The sequence below is a fragment of the Mauremys reevesii genome, linkage group 11 (genome assembly GCF_016161935.1).
Source record: "Mauremys reevesii isolate NIE-2019 linkage group 11, ASM1616193v1, whole genome shotgun sequence".
Lineage (NCBI taxonomy): Eukaryota > Metazoa > Chordata > Testudines > Geoemydidae > Mauremys > Mauremys reevesii.
This window is the reverse complement of record NC_052633.1, coordinates 11456848-11482012: the sequence shown is the minus strand read 5'-3', so window position 1 is coordinate 11482012 and position 25165 is coordinate 11456848. Positions and strand designations below refer to the sequence as shown.

The window sequence follows — 25165 nt, the reverse complement described above, 5'->3', positions numbered from 1 at the left end:
TGGTGATTAAACTGGAGTGTGACTGGGCAATTTTGCTAGGCACAATGCTTCCTGTGGTCCAGGCTGTTGGGTTTGCTGAGTTGTGCAGTATTGGTAGGGGGAAATTGCCTGGGACTGGGAGATCTGTACTAGGGGTCATGCAGAGTTGGTGCAAACTACAGAGACAAACAAAAACAACAGAAGCATGAATTTTAAATAACTGTATTAATACTGACATAATCCACACGCAGAGAAAAGCTTTACATAGCTATCTAAGATGGACCCCACTGCTGGAGTATCACCACCTTTGACGTATCCAGACTCACAACACCTCTGGGGGGCAGGGAAGTGTTGTTAAACCTCCATTTGACTGACATTTCAAGTGATTTGCTCAAGGTCCCATAGGAAGTCTGTGGCAAAGCAGGAAATTGAACCCCGGGTTTCCTGAGAGCCCAGCTAGCATCCGAAGGACTGTCCCGTCCTCCTCACTTATGTCCCTGACTCCAGAGCAACTGTTCCACTATATCCCCCACTGGTCTTCTTGGTGACAGCCAATGGCGAAGAGTTTCCAGAGTATTTGAACAGCAAGTGTCAGGAGATGTCACCAACTTTGCAATATAGATATAAAATAAACCTAGAACAAGAACTGTACGACTGGGGCAAGACCAATCTGATACACCAGGTTTACGTGTTTACCAGGTTGCTAATAACAAAATAAGTAAAAAAACCCCATCGTTTAGAAAAATATGATTTTTTTTTAACGCCGCAATATCCCTTTAACAGGTGGCATTTATGTTGGTATCTTGGCTACTTGTATCCGAGCAGTCTGAGCCAACATCTGTACTCGCATCTGCGCTGTCAGCCCCAGTCTGATCTTTGGCAAAGTTGATGAAAACCTAAAAGTTTAAAGGAAAATATTCGTTATGTGACAAACCTAAAAAAAGAAACCAAGAAATGGACAAAAAAATGCCTTCCCCGCTCCCTCCCCCCCATGGACCATAGCCCTGGGAGGGAGGGATTCTGTGTTTGGGATGGGATTTCCAAAAGGGGTCTGAGAGAGCTAGGTCCCAAATGGGATTGGGGCACTTACATGTCTTGGGCTGCTTTGCAAAGCCCAGCTTTACTGCATATTTTATATATACGCATGTAGACCTATACACACAGCTACCTATATATTTAGATGTGTGTCCATACCCTATCCATACACACACAGCTACATTATATACACACACCCCTCCATTATACACACACACCCTATTGCACACATCTACACACACAATTCGCTCTCAGAATAGGATCTGGGATTGCAGGGTAATAGATTTGCTTCCAGATCCTTTCACTTTGCACTACTCTGGTGGTACAAAGGGGCTGGACAGCTGCCCTATCAGATCAGTTGAGGATTTGCCTGTCACAGGGGAATCTCCAGGTGGCATAAAAACAAGATAGCTCCACTGCACCCCACACCACCGGGACTAAAAGTGGGTCACCTTGGGGGCACGACTGCAGAGCCTAGTGCTCCAGCTAGCCCCTGCCAGTAGGATGGTCCTAGCAGGCATAACTCAAAGTAGCCCTTAGACTTGGGATCTTCCTACAATATTTGTATACTGGTGAAAAAAGTTTTGAAGTGGAAATGGAGGGAACGTAACTATGGCAGAATCTAGAAGCCTCAACTGAGATCGGGGCCCGATTATATAAATATATAGAGAGGCAGCTCCTTGGCTGGCATATGTTGACATAACTTCACTGAAGTGTCCATGGAGCTATGGCAACCTACATTGGCTGAAGATCTAGTTCATACTTAGAAAAGAGCAGCCGTAAAGAGCTGGCAGTCTAAACAGACAAGCAAAAGCTGGGAGAAAGGAATAATATCATCTGTGTTTTACCGACAGGGAGATGAGGCACACAGAGAGAGGGGAATAACTTCTGACGTCAATGGCAGGGCCAGGTACTGAAGCCACAGCTCCTGACTGCCAATCTGGGCCCCTACCCACAAGACCACCCTTCACCTCTGAAAAATGTGGGTTGAAATTCTGCCTTCATTTACGCCTATGTAGTCCCAGTGAAATCAACAGCACTGCACCAGCGTGACTGAGGGCAGACTACGTCCTTTGGGCCATGGTTTCACACAACTTTGCTTGTGCATTTTCCCAGTACTACCATATGCATCTGAAGACAGAAGTGCTAGAAAATGCACGTGCAGGTGTGTGCACTCAAAAGGCGAGCGGAATGAAACCCCTTTCAATACGTGGTCCAATGTGCCTGGTAATCAGTTCACGTCCGAAACATATGTGGACTGTCTTACCTCCTCTAGAGTGGTTTGACTCACTGAGAAGTGCCTGATTTTGAAGGCGATTTTGTTGGTTTCCAGAAGATCAAATATGTTTGCTACTCCTCCTGCGGAGATGGGCACGTGATATTCTACTGTATTGAGATGCCGGTCCTGTGGGAACAAGAGCAGTGTGATAGAGTCAAGGTGCCGCAAGCTGTAAAAGGTTAACCGGTCCTGGCAGGTCAGACAGCTGCTTGGGTGCAACATAAAAAGTTAGGGGAAGCTGACTCAAAATGGAATTAAGGGGGAGGATGTGTCTTTTCCCTTTCTGACTCACTCAACTGAGAAAAGCCTATGGGCAATGACTGCCTAGTGCCGCGGTTCTCAAACTTCATTACATCACGACCCCATTCTGACAAGAAAAATTACTACATGACTCCAGTGCCCTGGGTTACTCAGAATAGTTAGTTCCGCCCCTCCACTGCGTCCCCTAAAGCTGCAGTTTAGGGTTTCAGCCCCATCACCAACCCCAGAGCTCTGGGCTGGGTCTTTCTGCCCTGGTGACCCCATCCAAATGGGGTCGCAACCCAGTTTGGGGTCACAACCCACACTTTGAGGACCGCTGGCCTCGTGTTTCCAGTGAGTTGTTTTATGTTTGTGGTACTCTTTGGTGGTGAATAAACAAGCCCTGAGGAACGGGCCTTAGGAAGATAGGGGTCTGGAGCTTTATTTCCCTTCTCTGGCTGGTAAAGCTACTCCCCAGCTGATGGGCTAGTTAGTCCATTCTGTAATATCTCGGTGAAGACTGAGAAAGCTGGAGAAGAAATTTATTGCATGGGAAATATTGTTGTGCAACAAATATCAGGTACTTTCTGGAATCTATCTGAGGATCCAACTAAAACTTCTATTATCTTAGGCTTTTGGGGAAGAGTAAAGTGCATGACGGACTAGGGTCTTCCGGGAAGATGTGGTATTTCCAATTTGTAGTTTGGATGGATGACTTTGAAAGTTGGGGTTAAGCTAGAGGGTTGGCTGGTCCTGCTTCAACACTGTGTTACTCCACTTTGATGCCAATGTAATTCTATTACCAGAGGCACCGAGTAATCCCAGCTCCCTCTGAAAACAAGTGGAGCTAGACAGCTACAGCCTTCTGTAGCACTGACATCAATGGGATTACTCAAGTGAGTCTGGAGAGCCGGATTAGACTCCTCTCTTGCATGCTCACAGTCACCATTTGACTGTGTTTTTAAAGCCACCTAGGAAATCTGGATGCTCTAATTTCACTAAAATTAATTGGACCTCGGTGTTCAAACCCTTTTGTCAGCTCTGTAAATCTGAGCCTTGCCTCTGCTTTGGAAGAGAGAGTTGGGTGTGCAATTCCCTTATGCTCTGAGAGCATAATGCTCTGGGCAGCTATTGCTGAGTCAAAGCTCTGGTCAGAAGAAGCTTACAAGATACCCATTGTGAATATAACAAGTTTGAGATGGGATCCCGTTCTCAGTTCCCCCAGCATCTGGTCTGATCTATCCTGCTTACCTTCAGGCATGTATTTGGAAAGTGGGACTGCATTAACTCCGTCAGAGCCTCCGTGCTGACCGCGCTGCTCATCAAGTGCATCTTCACGGTGAATCCTCTTCCAAACCTAGACAGGAAAGCAGAATGAATGCTGCACAGCAGGTACGGAACCAACACAAGAGAGTCAAGTAGCCTTGCTGGGAGCTCTTGTGAAACAAATCCAGCCCCGGAATATCTCCAGTGAGGTCAACAGCGTCACGCTAGGAATAAATCTGGATCAGCAATCCAGTCAGGGTGATCATTAATAAGCCGTGAAGTTCATCACCATCATATGTTTTTAATTTCTATATTAAAGTCGACCAAGTTATTGTATCATCTGGGTAGAGGCACATGCCTCTCAAACACTGAACAAAAGCTTCATGGAGGCTGAACATGTATTATTGAGCGAGCTGGTTGAGAATTTCTTAACGAAATATTTTTTCATTGGCGAGTGTTGATTTGTAGAACCCTCTCAGGTCCTGGGTGGGAGAGGGCGAGAGGGCTCCCAACCAACCCCAGAGAAACCAAGCGGCTAGAGCACTCACTTGGGATGGGGGTGACCCTGGTTCAAGTCCCTGATCTGCCTGTTGTGGAACAGGCCCTTGAACTTGGTCCCCCTCATTACAACTGAGTGTTGGCTAGTCTGGGGAGGGTCTCTCTCACTCTCAGACATGGTGAAAAGCCTTGGGTTTGTTCAGCTGTAGAATGAAACCCAGTGCCAAAACCCTGACATTGGTCACAAAACAGAACTCTTGTTTGCCAGCCAGCCCCTCACCATTATTTATCACAGAGTCCCAGAAACAAAAGGCAGAAAGGCTTTCAGTGACGTCCATGGTTTGTTCACTACGTGCTAATGCCCTGAGTACACACAGTGAGATCCTCAGCTGATGTAAACCAGCATACTTCAGTTGCCTTCAGTGAAGCGCCACTGCTTTACATTAGCTGGGCATCTGGCTCTAAATGCAATATAGTGAAAGGAGAGAAGATGCATTTTACTGACCTGCTCTTAATATGCTGCAAAGAGCCAAGGCACTGGAAACGTCCATTCACCATAATAGCCAGCCTGGTACAGAGAGCTTCACATTCTTCCATGCTGAAAAGCAAACAGAGAAACTCTACACCAGGAGTGGCCAAACTGTGACTCGTTTTATAGTTAAAGTGCAGCTCACGGAGCCCCCACTCCTGCCGCTTCCCACATTCTCCACCTGCCAGACTGGGTGGTGGGGAGCTCAGGACCTCTGCCTTGCAACAGGCTGGTGGAGTAAGGGCTTCTGCACTGTGGGGAGGAGGGATCTCGGGGCTTCAGTCCTGCGGGGTGTGCCTCCCACGGCTTGGGGCTTCGGCAGGAGTGGGGCTGAAGCTCCAAGCCCCAGCAGGTGCCTCCCGCAGGGCAGAAGCCCCAAGCCCCGGCAGGTGCGCCCTGGCTCTTGAACTTCTGAAGACTGTCATATGCAGCTCGGAGGGTCAGTATGTTTGGCCATCCATGCTGTGTAGAGTCACTGAATGGGAATAAAAGACACTCCAATGGCTAGAGCATTAACGGTTTCCATGAGCTACACAGGAAATTAACCTGTAACTCATCATCTTAATCACCTCAAATCTCTAGCTGGCTCCTGTTCCACTAGGATAGAGAGGGCCCAGGACCTCAAAGATATTTAAGGGCATTAAATACCTTCGAGGATCTGGGCCAAGGATCCGTTCAATGCAGAGCAATCGCACATTTCCAGGAAGTGTTCAGCACTTCCTGGAAGATCTTCCTGGATTTTCATATTACATGTTATTGCAGGTGGATGTTACTAAAGATGGGCTCAAGCAGCATAATCTAGATCCAGATACATTTGCTGCTGCTGTGATTCAGGATTAGGATTCAGTCCATTACACAGACTTGGAAAACTTGGATCTGTAAGTGTGTTTAAATTTCGGTGCCCCCAAAGTTCTAGGGTGTTCCAATGTGCAGTTTTAGTTTGGGCTTAATAAAGCATAAAGGCAGCCAGTAAACTCTACCTGTGGGAAGTGAGTATCACTGAACATTGGTTCTGTACTTCCTCAGAGATGATTTTCCAAAGGTGTCGTTTAGCATTAGGATCCATTCCAGAGCTTGGTTCATCCTTTAAAAAATAACAACCGCCCCCCGCATAGATTGTAAGTTTAAATAGTAAAGAAAATGTCCCCCCCGCATAGATTGTAAGTTTAAATAGTAAAGAAAATGTCCTTTCTGTTCCTCTCCATATCTGCTCTCTGTTTAGAATTGTCATTACAGACACTACAAATACCAATACAACCACTTTGCTCTTATATGGCGCTTTTGGTCTATATTATTTATATGTATGATGGTAGTGCCTAGGATGGGACCCCCTTGTGCCAGGCATTGTACAAACACATACTAAGAGGAAGTCTCTTCTCCAAAGAGCTTACAAACTAAACAGATACAGAGGGGAAATTACTTGTCCAAATTCACACAGAAGGCCTGTGGCACAGCCCTCTCCACTGCTAAGGACCTTATCCGAACATTAAACTAATTTACGAACACTTCAGCTGCCGAGAGGATTTGGAAACCCTCTTCCCATTAATTTCAAATCAATTAATCTCAGCCTTACTTTTCCCAGAGCAAAACTGACTCTGAGGTGTGTGACAGATCCAGACCAGTGGGGTACAGGAGTCTGGTAGAAGGCAAATATACTGGCCACTGGATGAACAGTTTTCTGTTCCCTGAGCAGGGGCGGCTCCAGGCCCCAGCACGCCAAGCGCATGCTTCGGGCGGCATGCCGCGGGGGGCGCTCTGCTGGTCGCCGGGAGGGCGGCAGGCAGGCTGCCTTCAGCGGCATGCCTGCGGAGGGTCCTCTGGTCCCGCGGCTCCACCGAAGCCGCGGGACCAGCGGACCCTCCCCAGGCACGCCTGCGGGAGGTCCACCGGAGCTGCGGGACCAGCGGACCCTCCCCAGGCACGCCTGCGGGAGGTCCACCGGAGCCGCGGGACCAGCGGACCCTCCCCAGGCACACCTGTGGGAGGTCCACCGGAGCCGCGGGACCGGCAGAGCACCCCCCGCGGCATGACGCCGTGCTTGGGGCGGCGAAATATCTAGAGCCGCCCCTGCCCCCTGAGTGACCAGAGCAGGGCTGCCCTAGAGCAATCAGGAACCTGCTAGAACCAATTAAGGCAGACAGGCTAATCAAGACACCTGATATCAGAGGGGTAGCCGGGTTAGTCTGGATCTGTAAAAGCAGCAAAGAGTCCTGTGGCTCCTTATAGACTAACAGACGTTTTGGAGCATGAGCTTTCGTGGGTGAATGCCCACTTCATCGTCATGCATCCGACGAGGTGGGTAGTCACCCACGAAAGCTCATGCTCCAAAACATCTGTTAGTCTATAAGGTGCCACAGGACTCTTTGCTGCTTTTACAAGACACCTGGAGCCAATTAAGAACTTTCTAGAATCAATTATGGCAGGCAGGCTAATCAGGACACCTGGTTTAAAAAGGACCTCCCAGCAGTTAGTAAGGGGGGCGTGCAAGGAGCAGGGAGTGAGAAGATGTGCTGCGGGAGGAGTGAAGAGTTCAAGCGTGATCAGACACCAGGAGGAAGGTCCTGCACTGAGGACAAAGAAGGTGCTGGGGGAAGGCCATGGGGAAGTAGCCCAGGGAATTGTAGCTGTCACGCAGCTGATACAGGGAACATTGTAGACAGCTGCTATCCACAGGGCCCTGGGCTGGAACCCGGTGTAGAGGGTGGGCCTGGGTTCCCCCCAACTCCTGATCGGACACAGGAGGAGCTGAACTGGTCTCTGAGAAACATCAGAAGGGAAGGTCTAAATTGGAAAGGGATCTGGCCTGTTCCCGACCCACTAGGTGGGACACAGAGACTGTGGGGATTATACTCAGTTTCCCCCATGCTGGCCAGTGCTGAGGTTAGCTGAGTGGACGGCAGGTTTGAGCCACTAGCAAAAGTGGCCAAACTGAGGGCTGCCATGAATCTCTGAGGCAAGCAAATCTGCCAATAAGTGCAGGACCCACCAAGGCAGAGGAGGAACTTTGTCACAGGTGCCACAGATAAACCTCCCTCTGTGTAGATGTTCTATTTCACACTTCTATAAATAACAACTTATTAATAAATTGTAGCTCTGATCCAAACAGGAGGTAATACCAGACTGCACTTTGTCTCCACGCCCATCTGTCTTCTGGGTAATACTGACTTCATTTACGGACAAACAAGTTTTCTGTCTTCAGGATTCCATAGACAATAAGCTACAGATGAGTTACAGTATGTTGTGCCCCACCTCATTCATCATCAACAAAATTACCAGCCAGCTTCCTATTGTAGCATGGTTATTGTTGGTGACAATGTATTATACGAAGCAGAAAGAAAACAGCTTGTTATTCAGAAAGCAACTTGTGTTTAGACAACCTCCTCTTCTCCCTTTTTATTGAGATTTTATAGGTAAAAAGAGAAGCTAAACTTAGAAGGAATTATCTAAATTTAGGGGTGGCTCTTCAACGGGTGTAAATCAGAGCTGTGCCCATCTGGCTCAGTGATCTCCAAGTATTGCAGAATTTACAACCCAGCGGTGGCAGGGTGGTCTGGTACTTTGTGGGGTTGGTTTCTGTAGTTTAAAAGACTTACATTGCCTATGGTGTGACTGAGTGAATGTGATATGAACGGAGTCTGAAAGATCATCTTGTCTTGGTCCCCCCCCCCCCCCTTCTCTGTTATGTTTGTTTATGCTGAAACATTTCCTTGTCTTTCCTATGAGCCCAAAGAGTGCTGACACGTGGGAATAAGGTTGGTTGCCTTAACAACAATTAGGCAGAAAAGACTGGAGCTAATTGCCCTGATTTAATCCTGAAAGGCCAGGTGAGGCTTGTCGAGGAAAGCAGAACATGAGGCCAACAGGAGCAGGAGAAGGGCCAGAGAAAAACAATTGCTTAGGCGGTATGGGGGAATGTAAACATTGGCCACTTCCGGATGCTGGGTTAACTAAACTTGGTGTGCAAGGGCTATCTCTTGGAGAACTGCAAGCTGAAAAGCCTGACGGGGAAATCCGAACTGCGACTTTGGGTGTGCATGTACGGAATGTTGGGCGTGCGTCCTTTCCCAGCTCAGGAAAGGGTGACTAAAACTTGTGGGTATCCCTCAAGAGAGAAACATCTGTGACTCTTACATCAAAGCCAGACCCACTGCCTGAGGCATCTCTTTGACAACAGCAAATGGCAGTTTGCACAAAGAGAACATTTCAATTATGATGCTAGTTCAGAGCAAAACTCCAGTATAATGTAAGAAGAAAATGTTACGCTACATTTAGGTGAAACATTTTAATATCTTCCATTTGGCAAGAGATATATGCTTTCTAGATTGTATCTTAAAGGGACACTACTGTTCTGGTTCTGTTTTACTCCCCATGGCAGTTTGGGGCCACTGGTACAAGCTATCTGCTCCTTTCATCCCATTCTTGCTATACCATGGAGGGCGTGATCTCATCTTAAATCTGATATGGAAGTTGTAGAGAGACAATAAGTATGGAATAGTGTGATAGTATTTTCAGTTCCTTTCCCTTTAAGAGCAATAGGTAGACACAATATAATACCTGTGAAGGAGCACGCATGCAGAGCCTCTGGATTTCTCTCTACTGCTGCTCGACTGAAGTAGGGGCATTTCAGACATGTACAGTCAGGAGGATAATGATCTCTGTATACAGCATTGGTTAGACCAGGGGTTCTCAAACTTGGGCTGCGACTTCTTCAGGGTAAGCCCCTGGCAGGCCGCAAGACGCTTTTTTTACCTGAGCATCCGCAGGTATGGACACTCGCAGCTCCCACTGGCCATGGTTTGCTGTTCCCAGCCAATGGGAGCTGTGGGAAGCAGTGTCCTGGACCACACCACTTCCTGCAGCTCCCATTGGCTGGGAACGGCGAACCATGGCCAGTGGGAGCTGCAAGTGGCCGTACCTGTGGACGCTCAGGTAAACAAAGCATCTCACGGCCTGACAGCGGCTTACCCTGAAGAAGCCGTGGCCCAAGTTTGAGAACCCCTGGGTTAGACCATGCCTGGAATACTTCATACAGTTCTGGTGTCCACATTTTTAAAAAGCTATTGGAAAATTGGAGCGGGTGCAGAGAAGAGCCACAAAATAATCTGAAGACAGGAACAAAGAATACCTTAGAGTGAGAGACTTAAAACGCTCCATCTGTTTAGCTTATCAAAAAGAAGACTGAGAGGTGACTTGATTACAATGTATAAGTACCCTCCTGAGGAGAATAAAGTGGGAACTAAAGTGCTCTTTAATCTGTCTGAGAAAGGCATAACAAGAACCGATGGCTGGAAGGTAAACAACAGATCAATGCAAATTAGAAATAAGACACAAATTTGTCAGTGACCATTGGAACAAACTACCAAGGGAAGTGGTGGATTTTCCATCTCTTGATGTCTTCAAATGAAGACCTGATGCCTTTCCAGAAGAAATGCTTAAGTCAAACACAACTTATTGGGCTCAGTACAGGGGTAACTGGGTGAAATCCCATGCCCTTTGTTATATATGTTGACCTGTGACCCCTGACCGGATCCTACAGAAGTTATGAGGCAAGCTTGATATATATATATATAAAATATTGCATGTAATAAAATTGCTTTTATTAGTTATGAGTGACCTAGGATTATAAGATTTAGCAAAGAATGCATTATAATACACAAGTGCACAGCAAAGAACAAATTAATGGAATGCTAATGAACTTCTAGGGGATTTTTAGTATGTGTAACCATGAGGTTAACTTCATTAATATATTGGAAATGCTGGGAAAAGTATTAATGCAAAAAGCTATGTCAACAATCATAACACCAATTATGGTTTCCTGGACAACCAAAAATGGACCAAAGGCCAGAAAATGATCTAACCATGGTCATGGGACATGTATGGGTGTTCAGGGGAAGAAGGTCTGAGATATCAAATAAGGTGTAAATCCAACCTTTAATTGGGATAATCAGAATGACAGCGTAAGTGGCAGCCAAAACCGTCATCACCACTTAGGGTGACCTCCACTTACTTTTCTTTCCATCTTCACTTCTAACGGCCTCCATAAGGCTGCAAGTATGCACAATGCAGTGAACCACTTTACTGTACTTATACATATTGATTTTTCTATAATTTCACTTATATTTGTCTGTACTACCTAAAGTCCAAAGTTTCTGTGTTTGCTTCACCAATCTTCAACTCAGCAACATTTCTTACGTAGCTGCTGAGTAAAAGAACCTGTTATGAGCGACTGATGCAATTTGCACTCTACACTTATCCAAGGCTACAGACAGGAGGTCAGAATAGATGATAAAATGGTCCCTTCTGGCCTTAAAAGCTATGGATCTTTTCATCCCAAAATTTCTGATTTCTTACCAGCAATAGAATTGATGGATTACCAATGAGGGCCAGAGCAGTTGATAACTTTCTGTTAGTGCCATAGCTGCACATTGAGGTGACTCTGTCTTTGTACGGCATCAGATTAAGTCTATGAAGAAGCTGATGTACAATCTGCGGGTACAAATAATAATAATAATAAAAACTTGGTTTACACTGAGAATTAGACGAACCATAGAATATCTGGAACAAGTATGTATTTGCCAACAATTCAGGACCCAATCCTCAATAGGTGCAAATTAGTATAGCTCCAATGACTTCAACAGAGCTACACCGATTTACATCAGGTAGGGATCTAGCCTTCAGTCTCTGGTGGTTCAGATACTATAATTAAATGTCCTTTGAAATAGCATATTGCTGCCAGGTTGGGTTTCACTCCACAGAAGTCTTTGAAGTGTGGAGACTTGCTTTGAAATACCTGTTAAAATACGTAGGAGTTCAATGATTTCACGAAGACCTCTTGGGATAAATACATCGGGAAACACAACCTTGACTAATCCTTCTTACAAATCCCAGCTTCCCTTCTTCATTTAGGACCTGAACTAGTAAACACTTACTACTGAAGTCAATGGGAGTTTTTGCACAGATGACTACGTAGGGAGAGTTTTAACAGCACTGCCCAGTTCTAAGTCAGTTCCATACCATGCCCCCGTGTTACGAAACAGTCAAGTTCTGTGACCATCCCACATCCATCTAGCCACAAAGCAAGGGAGTCCCAGGTTGGAAATTCATGATTGTCACCCGCATTGTTTATTATTACACATAATGGCCTTGATCGAGACCATTGAAGTCAATGCAAAGACTCTCACTGACTTGACTGGGTTCCAAGGGAACTCTTCAGTTATATGGGTCTACTCACTCCTTTAATCTGTTTCTCTGGGATGCCGTGTAGCCGAGCATAGTAATACATGTGCTCTTCCACCGTCAGCAAGTCATCCAAGGCATCTTCTTGAGGGCAGTAGCCAAAGAGCGACCAGTGGGTGTCATCAATGTCACTCAGGGATCTGGATCAGGAAAGGTGAACGGTTATTTTAAAAACACTTCATAAGTCTCCTACATGCTCTATTAAACAGGAAGGAAAGGGGGAAGTGTAGCCCTCACTGGGGCAGGAATGCGTTTAGTTCATGATATAAAGTCCTGTGCAGAATTGATGTTCTAAGCTCTTAAAAGGAAGGATTGTGTGTCTCACACTGAGTAGTACCTCACACTGCTCATCCGTCCGGTAGTTTTGATGGGCCAGTTTCCAGCGGTCTTACTCATGTTTAAGGCTAAGATTTAGTCATGGGTATTTTTAGTAAAAGTCACAGACAGGTCACAGGCAATAAACAAAAATTCACAGACTGTGACCTGTCCGTGACCTGTCCGTGACTTTTACTATCAATACCTATGATGAGAAATCTCTGCTCTGAGGGGCTCCTGCTCCAGCCGTGGATGCTAACTTCCCCCAGTGGCCTGCTGCTCCAAGACCCCCGGAAACTGCTCTCCTGACAGCCTCCAGGGCCACTGCTCTGGCCGCCCTCAGGACCGCTGCTGCTCTGGCAGTCCCCGGGGTCTTTGCTCCGGCCACCTGAAGGACCACAGCTTGGGTGATCCCTGTGACCAGCTGCCTCGGGCCGCCCGAGCAGCAGCCATTGCGGCTGGCCCCGAGGACTACCTGAGCGGCTGGTCCTGAGGCCACTCCAGCAGCAGCTAGTACAACTGGCCCCTGGGCAGCCCTGCAGCTGCGGAAGCTACAGAGGTCGCAGAAAGTCACGGAATCCATGACTGTCCGTGACCTCTGTGACAGAATCGCAGCCTTACTCATGTCTAGTAGCACTTTACTCCATCATCAGACCCACTGATTTCAGTGGGACCAGTTGTGGAAAGTGATATTATTCAACAAGAGAAAGGGTGACAGAATCAGGCTCTTAATGACTAAGGGCCAGATTCTGATCTCACAATGGTGTAAACCAGGAGAAACTCCATTGACACCAGTGGAGTTGCACCAACATAAAAATTTGTCAGTGAAATGAGACTGAAGACCCGAGGAAGTAAATATCGTATTTTAAAATGGCTGAATTTTCTGCTTTTTATTAAGTCTAACTCTTTTTAATTTGCTTTGTTGACCCATCCGAGCTGGGGTAAATGACAATTTTTTTTCCAGATAGCCTTGTTGATACATCACTTCCATACCCAGTTTGATCCCGGACTCTCAGTCTTCCACTGGTAGCCCCGATGTCTCCTGTTAGCATTTTAAAGATTGTTGTCTTTCCGGCGCCGTTCACGCCAAGCAGCCCGAAGCACTGGTTATGAGACAGAAAGAGAGACAGTTAGCATGCTGCATTTAATGCTAACATATTGCCATGCAGTGAGTGCTCAATGCGCCGTGCCACTTCTCCTCTCCTGGACCTTGAGCAAAACAGATTATGGAAAAGGCTCAGGCAGTCAAAGAGCATATAAATATTATCCGGTGGTTGTTTATTGGGCAGGGTACTGCAGTGCATATTAGGCTCCTCTGTTTAATATAGTAGGAAATAATGGCTGGGTCCTTAATACTATCATTCCTATTATTGCAAAGTGCATTTTCATATGTAGGCCATGTGAAGGATCAAATTCTGATCATCTTACTCTTGCAATCCCCTGCTGCTGCAGCTTCACTGTTATTGGTACTTGCACTGGCCAGATTAAAGCTAGCTCAATATGACTACATGTGCTTCAAATTATACCTCCTACAGCAGTGTAGACAGACCCATAGTAAGACATAGTCACTGTACAGACACTTAGTACCATTCATAGGCCCTGGTCCTGCAGACACAGACAGATGGGAGAGGAAGCAAAGGTATAGAGGGAGAGAGAGTCAAATACACAAATGGCTGTTATGAGTCTAATTTCCACTGACTTTCCATGGGATTTAGGGTGTATCTGCCATTTATGCCGTTGAAAATCTCCCCCCACTGAGATCATAGGCTAGATTTTCAAAAAGCGTCAGCTCCCATTTACGCAGGGTGCTAAGCCATTCTGAAAATCTGGCTGTTGGTGTCAAACTAGGATCTCAGCAATTCTGGCCTTGCCCAAGATCACCCAGCAGGGCAGTGGCAGAGACAGGAACAGAACCCAGGTCTCCTATTCCCATCCATTGGACCACACTGCCTCTCCAGCTGCCCATCCCACTTTCCAAGCCCAATGCAGTCTGAATAAAGAGTTATGAGTACATTTCTAATGGTAACTGTAAATCCATGACAACAAACCATCAATGATCAAGACCCCATTGTGTTAGACGTTGTATAAACACACAGTTAAAAGACAGTCCCTGCTGGAGTTCACTCTCTAGAATAGCATAGTTTCCCTCCCACCTTTCCTTTGTCTTGTCTATTTAAACTCTTTGAGGCAAGGACCGTCTCACTCCCTGTCCATGCTATACCTAGCACAAGGGGGTTCCGATTCCAATTGGGGTCTCTGGGCTTTACTATAATACAAATAATCAGTGATACTCAACAGATGTAGGTGACGAATACCAGAGGGAAGAAAGGAAGGATGAGGTACCAATAAAGCAAATTATTGTCCAATAAGTAGTAGTCTCAGCTCACCACTTACGTAGCTGCTGTCAGATGGTCTTCCTGAGTCTTAAGCAGGGATTGGGAAGACAATAAGGAAGTGGCTTGGAGGACATTTTCAGTTTCCTTTACTATAGGATAGGCTTCTGATTCCTTAGCCTGCTTGCTTACCTCTCCTGCTGGGATTCCAATGCTGACATTTTTGACTGCCATGATCCTTCTGAGAGGAAGATGGTAGATCTTGGTGAGGCTCTGGAGTTGTACCATGTCGACATCTGCTTGGCCAGACTCAACCCGCTCCCTCTCAGCCTGAACATCTTTGTCTTCATCAGCTGCCTCCAGCAGAAGCGGTAGCCTGCCATGCACTTTGTCGAACAGGAATCTGAAGGAGTAGGAGACACGTGATTTTACAGTCCGGATCTGCGTGTGCAGAGGACTTAGTGTCTTTTCAGTAAAATTGAAATGAGATCCTATTATATGCTCTCATTATATTAATTTAAAACTCTCTGCTATTATTATTCCATGTACGAAGCTTAAAAACAAATGTTCTTTCTTTATGAAGCTTTTCCTTGTATTCAACAAATGCATTGCTTTTTGTGTCGGTCCTACGTCATGGCAGCATTCCATTTTGGTGACAGTTTTTACCATTAGAATTTGGGGGGCAGCTCATGCATGAAGTGAACCCAAATCAGCTTGGGCTCAAGATGCCACCGAATGCATTGAAGGGGCTCTGGATCTGCTGACCCCAGAGCCTCTCTTCCGATCAACCCATCAATACCCCTTGGCTCCGGAGACTTGAAATGGCAGCCCTTTGAGTTGCCTTTCCAACACAGAATAGATACAGTCAGCCAGGCCTGTTCTTTGAAATTGAACTCACAGGCCTACGCGGGTTTTACAATAATGAATACCTCTCCCCTCCCGGGGACTGGAATTGTCCAGCACATGCAGAAGTAGGGCAGGTAAGCCATTACCCACAATGCCCATAGAGAGGGAGGTGCAACAAAAAATTAAGGCACATACATTTCCATTAGTCATCACTATAACCACAGGTAGATATGGGAACTGCCGGCAGAGGGAGCTTACGCTGGGTTTGCACAGCACTGTGTAAGTTTATGGAGCTATGCAAAATAATGATAATGGTCACAGTGTCAATGACTAAAGCACTGAACTCTGTTTTAATCTACATTTGTTGTAGGAATACAGATGTTACTTACTCTAATATACTAGACCAGACTTTCTGAATCATCCCGTCATGCATTAAGAGCCGAATTGCAAAGAATATAGTGCCCTGGATAAACATGCCAAGCAGCTTGGAGCTTATTCTGTCCATCTCAAAGGTTCTGTCAGGGTAATCCACTCCGTAGGCTTTTAAGAAGCCCATCAGCGCCTGGTGCTGAGACAATTCAATCAAGCCATATCCAAAGCAGAATTGTGGAGAGATTAGGAAAACACGCCTCAAGATTTCAGCGAGATCATGCAAGCCCTGAAAGAAGAGAAACACTAATGATCATTGTGACTTTATTCTTGGACAGCATTGGGACTGATGCCTGTTTGGGCTTATTGGCGTATCTCACACCATGGATAAATCAACAGCAAAGAGCTCCGAAACAGTTTGTTTCACAATTGCAAGGAATTCAGGGTGGGAAAGTCACTGGGAGTTGGTGCCTAACTCCCTTAGGTGCTTTGGAAATGGCACCCAGTGATCATACTTCCTGGTACAGATCCTTGGCTCTTATTCCAGCTACTTTGCACTGCTCAGGTAGCAGGCAGCTGCCGGAATGGTGCTCTGAGGCTGCACCTGGGAATTCTCCTGATGCAGGGAATGCCCAGGCGAGGGAAAGCTGAGTGAGCAGGTTGCAGCCTGGTGTTCTTCATGAAGTTGGGGTAGCTATCTAGCTGCGCTAACCCTTGCCGTCGATGTGCTCCCTATCCCTGGAGCCTCAGAGCTGTGGATCCATCCCACTGCACGCTGAATTGCAGGGCACCCCCATGAAGCTCAAAGGGACACAGGTAGCACCCAAATCCTCCTTCTCGCTTTCTGTAGCACAAGCGCATCGGTTCTGCTTGGTCAAGCAGCTCCATGCCCACTGACAAGGAGACACGTTTGGCCCAGGGAGTTGCTAATGCATGACAAACCGCCATTGTATAATATTGTTATTAGCTAACACAAGCAGTGAAGACTGCTGAACACGACTGACATTACACATGGCACACTGAATACGCAACAAATTAGCATGGAAGGAGATCGGCTCCATACTGATGTGTCTAGAAAACTACAAATGTCACAATCCAAGGGTTTGGTAAACAGGTATTGCCTGACAATGGGACAAGGGCTGATTCCTTTTTGTTTTTTAATTAAGAAATTGTTCTTGTAATAAGCAAGCAAAAAAGCTTACCTTTTAGCCAGGACAGATTCTCTAAGGCACAAGAGAAGCAGATCTATTAAAGACCAGTGCTCCACTTTAGGGAAATATCAGTGCCTTCAAGGCACTTTTCCCTTTGCACGGACAGGAATTCATTGTAGAGAGCACTTGTTTCACAGTTAGATGACAGAAAGCTCGTCTGATGGTTAAAGTGGCATGGAGTAGCCCTTGGGGCACTGAGTGCTCAGCCTCAGTAATTTGCACTGGAGGAACTTAACTCCGAATACAACCATCTTTCCCAAAAGTGTGGGCCCTCATTCATTCCCTGATCTCTCCCACATGCATCTGGTTTCCACCCTCCCAGATGTCCACTCCCATCTGCCTCTCTCTCCACTCCTGGTTCCTAACCACGGGGTGGGGGGGGGGCAAATTACATGGAGAAGAAAGAGTCTCACTTGCCCCATGTTTGGACATAGGGAACCTCACCAGATCTCTAGAGTAATGTCCCCTACTTGACCTCCCTCAAAACCTTGAAAAACAATGGAAGTCCACGGGTATGATCCAAAACCCATTGAGATCAATGGAAAGACTCCCATTGACTTCAATAGCGTTTCACTCAGGCCCCGACAGGTGTTGCATTTGGAAACGAATCAGTTTTCTAAGAGTTAACACAGGGCTTCTCTACATGGTGCATTAGTAGTACTGGTTAAAACGGGATACATTAGCATACACACGGAAACTTTCAGTGCATGCCAGCAGCAGGGTCGACCCAGGCCAGTTAATGTGCAACACACTAGCGTGCACTAGAATTTACACTCCATTAGTGAGGACTGATTCATCATATAGACAAGGCCAAAGTGTTAGTGAGCTCTTACCTGATCAGTAGCCTTTTCTTGGGCCAGTAGAAACACAACCGAGTGAGTAATGATGGTATTAATGCTAAAGGACAAGTTGATGCTGACATAAACTATGAAGGCCATTCCTGTTTCCTTGAAGATCCCAGCCAGCAAGTACATCCATGAAAACGTTGCGTATCTGTAGATCACCGGCAGCAGAGAGAATATGAAAGTAATTTAAAGACTGGGGAAAACCGGCAACAAAATAATTCAGCTCAGGAACTTCTACACAGGAGGGTAGAGTCATTATAGTAATAATGATGCCTATTTCTCATGTAGCACCTTTCCTCAGCAGATGTCTTCACCACCCTTTAACCTCACAACACTGCTCTGAGGCAGGGGAGGATCATTATCCCCATTTTACAGATGAGGCACAGTGACTTGCCCAAGATCACAGAAGATGTCTATGGTGGACCAGGGATTTGAATTGTGGCCTCCCATAGCCTTGGTCAGTGCCCTAACCACCAGACCATCCTTCCTTCCACATTTGGGCTGCCCTTGGACTTCAGTGTCTCAGGAAGTTGAAAGAGAAAAAAAATCAAAGCTTTCTGGTGGAATTTGGGGGAAACGTTGATGATACGTATTCATGGCAAATGAAAACTGTGCAACCACACAAGCTGAGGTCAAGATCTTGAAGATCTTGTAGTCCTGACCCAATTCAAATTAAAAATGAAAACTTTGAGGAAAGACTCATAGCCATCCAGGGTTCTTATCTCCCCATGCCTGTCTGCTTAATCCTAACTCCGGCAGAGAAATACTTCCTGAGAACCAGACTGGGTGTCAGGAAGGGCTGGGTTAGAAGCGAGAGCTGGTTGAAAAAAGGGTTTTGTGAATTTTATCCTGATATTTTTGTGGCTGAAATTTAAAAAATTTGAACAAGCTTGCTGAGAAAAAAACAGGGTGAAATTTATCTAAATTTTCCTCATTTTTTTTTAAATTTGGGAATGTCACTGATATTTTGACATTTGAATAGTTTCAGTCAGGTGTAGTTACAACCTAGGCTGTGTCTGAGACCTGAGCATATTGGGTTTTGGTGCAGTGAACATTTAGAGCTGCTGTTCAGGTAAAGTCTGTGTAAACAGGAAATAATAAGGACAACCATGCATCATTCACCCCAGCCGTGGTGTCTTGGGTCTATGTAATCTCTACGGTTTATGCTGCCACCTTTGGTTGCCCCTGACTAAAATGGGGGTAACAGTTCTTGCCTCATCTCTCCCAAGCCTTTTGAAGGCGCACTAGTCAACATTTATCAAGTGCTCTCTCTTCAGTTCTGCCAAGAGAGAGGATTCCTAGTAGAGGTGATGGGAAAGTCGCACAGCTTTGGTCAGGACTCCAAACCCTAAACAAATTTCCCCCCCATGGAGTCATCTTCAAGTAACTGAGCCTCACACTTACCCGAACATCATCATCAAAAGAAATACAGCCACTAGGTTATTATCGTTGAAGAAAGCAGGTATTTGGAAAGCTGAAATAACTCCTATTGAGAGGGCAACCGGGACCATAAAAAGAACCTGTGAAATGATATTAAAGAGTGTATCATCGTCAGAATAATCAATACTCTAATAGAGCTGCATGCAGCTTGTATGGGGGAGGGAATGACACCAGGTCTCAATTTTGCCCTAGAGGTGCAATAAGCTGTCCTTCAGTGGGAGAGGAGAATACATTCTGTGAGGCTCTCTGGAGCATCCCAGCTTTGAACCCTAGGAAGTGTGGGCATGAAAGGCCTAGATGTGAATGAGAAATGTCCCGTGCCTTTCCTATTATAGAATCACATTCTGCTGTTTACAATACAAGCCAGGGATCTACACAGTAGCTGCCCCAAGCGGTTCCTGGTTTCCCCGACTTTGGGATTTCAGAGAATTTGCTGGTAGGTATTCACTGAGCAATATCCGGTTGCTGAGAGCTCTGGATTAGTTTCAGCCTGCTGAATAGTGATTGCAGTTAGAACGCCGGGGCTATTTCAATAGGCTCATTTAAAAATCTGCAGCACCAACTTGAAAGCACGGAGCATGAAAGCAGAGGCAGGCCAGAGTCACAGTCACAGGTGTATGACCGGTGACCCAGCGCCAATTCTTCAAACCTGGCCACATTTATGGTGTGTTCAAATCCCTCGTTTGCACTCACAACCAGGAGCTGCTTGTTCCATGGGCCCACTCCATGAGCAGGCTTAGGCAGGTAGCTCTGAACATTTGGCCCTAGGGGGCCTGTTGTTATTATTCCTATTCCAGTGGTGCCCAGCAGCCCTACTCATGGGCCAGGACCCCCTTGTGCTAGGTGCTGTACAAACACAGAACCAAAAGATGGCTCCTGCCCCCAGAGGTTCAAGTGGAGTTAATCAAATGTTAAGGCCTTGCCTCCACTGGGATTTAGCCAGCAGAGTAGCTGCATTGCAAACTGCTAGTGTAGGTACATTGATATCAGCACAGCACAATTTGCACTGCTGATGCAGCTTGCAAGCCAAGATAAGCTGCACCTGCACCATTCAAGCTGCACTGCCATAAAGACTGTCCATGCTAAGAGCCAGGTGATAGGTGCTTCATATGGCCCCCTCCCACCATGGCACCTGAGTGCCCCACAGTCATTAAAGTACCCTTACCACACCCCTGTAAGGCAAGGCGGTGCTATTATTGCCATTTTGCAGAGGGGAAACTGAGGCACAGAGTGTATGGCTACACGGCAGCTGGGCGGGAACCTCCCAGGCCAGGTGGACAGGGCTCAAGATAGCGTGCTAAAAATGGCTGTGAGCAGGCACATTGCAGCTCCGGCAGACACTCAGCCTGGCCGCCCAAGCTCAAGCCCTCCCAGCCTTGAGGTTGGGTGGTTAGCCCAAGCAGCAACATCCACACTGCTATTTTTAGCATGCTAGCTCCACACTATCTACCCAGCTGCCGTGTAGACATACCCAGAGACGCTAACTTGTGCCAGGTCACGCAGTCTGTGGCAGAGGAGGGCACTGAAGCCAGGATTCCCAAGTCTCTGGCTAGCACTCTAACTACCAGGGCAGCTGTGCCAGTAGCTAACCAAAAACAAAAACAAAACCCTCGCCCTGTAGACACGGCCCAAAAACTCCACTGCACAGTTTCTGCCACAAGCTGTGTGAAACTGACTGAGGGACCAGTCTGAGTTAGTGTATGGGGGGGGGGGGAAGCTGTATGAAAAGGAGAACATTTCCAGTGGATGCCAGAATTCTGACATCATGATGACCCAAAATATGAATCAGTTAAATTTCAAGCCAAACAAACTTGTGGGGGGAAATCCTTAACAATACAGAAGAGAGAGCAAATTCGTGCTGTCAGATAAACATCAACTCAGATGAGCTGGGGAATCATCTACTGGGTGAAAAGGTTCTGTGAAACTCCACTGAAACTCCACTCCACTGAGATTATCCTCAGCACTGTCAGTCATCATGATTTTGTCATAAGCCTTGCAATGCTTGATGTTTTTCTTAAAACCCCAGCTTCTGGAATCAGGTGAGAACCTCAGCGCCTTGTGGTTGAGGAGAAAACCTTGAGAATGTGACCTCTGAGCATCATAATGGCTCACAAACCATAAGACAAAGACAAAGGGGACTATGGAATCCTGAAAGGGACTTTTTCAAAAGACGTAAAGAAGCGTGGGATCCTTTTGAGGCAGATAAGTCTAGATATATACAGCACATCACCCCTGACCTGACTAACAGTAACAGAAGGTAACTTTTCTTTGACATTAGGAGTTTGGAAACTTAACCCACCAGTTGGCTTTTTCCAATCTCTCAAATCTCAGCCAAGAGATGTTTACAAATGTAGGATCTTGTATTCTGAAGGTTCCAAAAGTATCTACCATCTGCAGTAGAATTCTGAAGATAGGGTCATATCCTGCAGCCCTTGCTCATGGGAATAGGAGCTGCAGGATCAGGTCCATAAGCCTTACCCAGATGTATAAATCCTGGATGACAACAACAATTCCACCTCTGCAATCTAATTTCAAAGGCAATTTGGCATCTACATGTTAAAAATTAACCCAAGTTTTGGTCTTTGCCATGTTGATCTCTTATAAATCTGCTGAGTTTTGTACATACCCCAGTGTTATGGTTCACAATTAATAATCAGTAATGCCTTTGAGAACAATACCTAGTTCTTTTGGTAATGATGATATGACTAAATCTAGATAACAAACTTTAAATACAGAAGTGGGGATTTTTCACTCTAGAATCCTGTTCTCCATGCATAAAAGTTAGGTAATTTACCAGGTCGTAGATGAAGTTGGTCACCCAATAGCTTGTCACACCGATGCCTGAAATATGCTGCAGTTGCTTAGCTTTGGTTTGATGTTCTTTTACCACATAAAGCACAAAGCTGGCTGTTGTGATGGAGTAGCCAATCAGGACAGACATTGAGACTAAGATATCAAGCAAGCTACTGAGCCTGAGGATAAAAGGGGAAGAAAGACAGAGTCATTGTTTGATCGCCCTGATTTAGAAGACAATATTCATAGCTTAAAAAAACCAATGGCCTGATCCTGCCAACATTCCCTACTGGTTGTAGAGCTGGCTCAGGGTAGGAAGCACTATGACTGGCAGAAAGGCTTTGCAGGGTCGGGACTGTGTCAGCAGATTGTTTGGAAAGACAGAAAGAAAAATATGTATTGTCATTGCTATTCTGTGCTCCAAAATTGATGCCGTATCTATAACGTCCCCACATTTATCAGGTATTCCGGGAAGAAACTCAAAGGGAAATCAGTAGCTCTGTAGATACAGGGGAGACAGTTCGCTTCTTTGAAAAGAGCAATTTGATTGCTCAGAAAAAGTTATTTATCAATTTAGGTGTTTCATGATTTCCAGGTAGCTGATTTGCTTCTATAGCCACTAAATGAATCAAAGCAGCAGGTATCAGCCAAATTAAACCTCTTACATGACTTGTTCTTTACTCTGTCCTCCGGGATAGGGATGACTCACAACGGAAATACCTACAAAAAGAAGAGAAGTAGTTTGTAACATGTATGACTAAGTTGCTCATTAGGCATAGAGGCTGGAAGTAATGCCAGCTATTGGTTATGAGAGGGAACCAGGGGAGCTGGGTTCTGCTCTCACTCTCCCACTGATTCATGGTGTGACCTTGGGCAGGATTTTCACAATTGCCATCAACTTTTTTTGAGTGACTCTTGCAGGGCGTAATTTGCAGGAGTGTTCAGTGCCAGAGCTGCAGTCAATGGGAGCTGTGGATGCTCAGCAGCCCTGAAAAATCAAGCCTTGCAGTCCGAATTCAGCAAGAAACCCAAGCACATGCCTTTAACCATGTGAATGGTCCCTTTGACTTCAGTAGGGCTACTCACCTACTTAAAGTTAGGTACATACTTAAACACCTTGCTGAATCAGGGCCCATGTGTTTTAAGTTGGGTGGCCCAATGCTGAAGCATTCAGAGGCCACATTTTAAGATCCTGGCCCTAATGTCTGTGTGCCTCAGTTTCCCCATCTGTAGAAGATGGATAGTGCTCGCCCATCTTTGTCCCTGGAAAGAACACCATCCTATGTTGGTACAAAGAGTTATTTAATAGTCTGTTTCCAGTGGCCCCATTCAGACTTGAAGTCCTCAGTTGAGAACTGCAGAAGCATAACTCTGGGCCTGACCCAGTGATTTCCAAGAGCACTCAGTCAAACCAAGGGTCCTTGCTACCATTAATTAAGCCTCAGTACGCTCTAGTGTGGTACTGAGTCCTGTGGCACCTTATGGACTAACGGACGCAGTGGGTATTCACCCACGAAAGCTTATGCTCCAATACATCTGTTAGTCTATAAGGTGCCACAGGACTCTTTGCTGCTTTTACAGATCCAGACTAACACGGCTCCCCCTCTGATACTAGTGTGGCACTGTACACTGCAAGTCAGCATTAGCCCCATTTCAAAGCAGGGGAAGACAAGGCGGGTCACTCGACCTCTCTGCCCAAGGCCACCACAGGAGTTGGTATCAGAGTCAGGATTTTAACTCACCTGTTACAAGTCAGGTGCTCACTAGATCAGCCCTCTCCCTATTAGTATCACTCTCACTAAGTATGTACTGTAGTGATAGGCACCTCTTGTAATTCTATGACATACTTTTGCTCATTTTTGATGAGCTGCCCCATATCTGATAAGTATTATCTTGGATAACCCAGTGTGGAATCATCTTTCACATTCTCCACTGGGTCTCCAGCCTTCCAGCAGACACCGGAATAAGCTTCAGATAACACTGTTCGCGGTTAGGAAGGCAACTGGTATATTTTCTGATGAGAAAATTTAAATGTAACAGTTCTGTCTTGTGAAGCCAGAAAGAAGCACCTGGACCAAAAGAAACAGCCAGCCTACAGTCTGACTATTGGTTTCAGCCCCGTGTGAAACTCAGGTCTTTCCCAATCAGATTCACAAAATCAGGTCCGTGACAATTAAATGTCAAGGGTGGCAGGAATTCTCTTACCAGATCTGCCAAAATGTTTGGTTTAAACACTTCCCTTCCAAAGCCAGCATCTAGCCCTCGATATGGGCGATATCACATATGAAGGGCTTTTGCTCTGTTTAGAAGCAATGAGAATCTATTTATCCACTGCACTGAGATAAAAAATATTCCAGGAGTGCAAGGACAATCATAAATGGACTAGAACCTATAACCTTACCAAAGCCAACTATCTTATCCAAGAGTCTATGGCCATTATTCTCACTTAGACTAAGACTCCTTTTACACTAGCAGAGTGGTGTAAAGGTGTTTTGGGATAAATCAGAACAGGCCCAGTATTATTGCAGATCTATATCTGCATGTTAATAGACTGTTTTGAGAGAAGAATGTCGAGTTCCTCTGGGAGAAAAACGTTTGTCACATGTTAAATTAGCCACTGGGGGGAGCCCTGTAAATAGATTAGAAACACTGATGCTGGGAATGTAAAGTTAATTGACATGTTTTTATAAGAGCTGTGGAGTTCATGCAAAGGTTATTTCTTGGCCAAATCATGCTCAGATTCATGCCTGAGGTAGTCACATTTTTTTTTAGATTCGTATGAAGAAGAAAAATGATCAAGAGTTCTGTTTCTCTATAACACGTACAATTACTTGTTTTTGTGATTACTGATTTTGAGTGAACATATTTGTACAAAACCCACAAAAAAATCAGCTTGATGTAACATTTGCGATTGCCACAGCAATGTCTTCAGAGGCCAGATCCAGTCATAA

General features: G+C 45.8%; 1 protein-coding gene across 2 annotated transcripts in view; it reads right to left on the bottom strand.

The window, feature by feature from the left end:
• Window positions 1-216: 216 nt before the first annotated feature.
• ABCA12 (ATP binding cassette subfamily A member 12) overlaps window positions 217-25165 on the bottom strand; it is a 134790-nt gene continuing 109841 nt past the window's right edge. For both annotated transcript variants that reach the window (XM_039495525.1, XM_039495526.1), the window contains 14 exons: window positions 22880-22934; window positions 22216-22393; window positions 19386-19501; window positions 17970-18129; window positions 15946-16214; window positions 14903-15113; window positions 13371-13480; window positions 12058-12202; window positions 11178-11312; window positions 5807-5910; window positions 4803-4895; window positions 3785-3890; window positions 2282-2419; window positions 217-875 (listed from right to left, as the gene is read on the bottom strand). In XM_039495525.1, coding sequence (XP_039351459.1) covers window positions 756-875; window positions 2282-2419; window positions 3785-3890; window positions 4803-4895; window positions 5807-5910; window positions 11178-11312; window positions 12058-12202; window positions 13371-13480; window positions 14903-15113; window positions 15946-16214; window positions 17970-18129; window positions 19386-19501; window positions 22216-22393; window positions 22880-22934 — 1940 coding nt within the window. In that variant the 3' untranslated portion in view covers window positions 217-755. The remainder of the gene's footprint in view (window positions 876-2281; window positions 2420-3784; window positions 3891-4802; window positions 4896-5806; window positions 5911-11177; window positions 11313-12057; window positions 12203-13370; window positions 13481-14902; window positions 15114-15945; window positions 16215-17969; window positions 18130-19385; window positions 19502-22215; window positions 22394-22879; window positions 22935-25165) is intronic.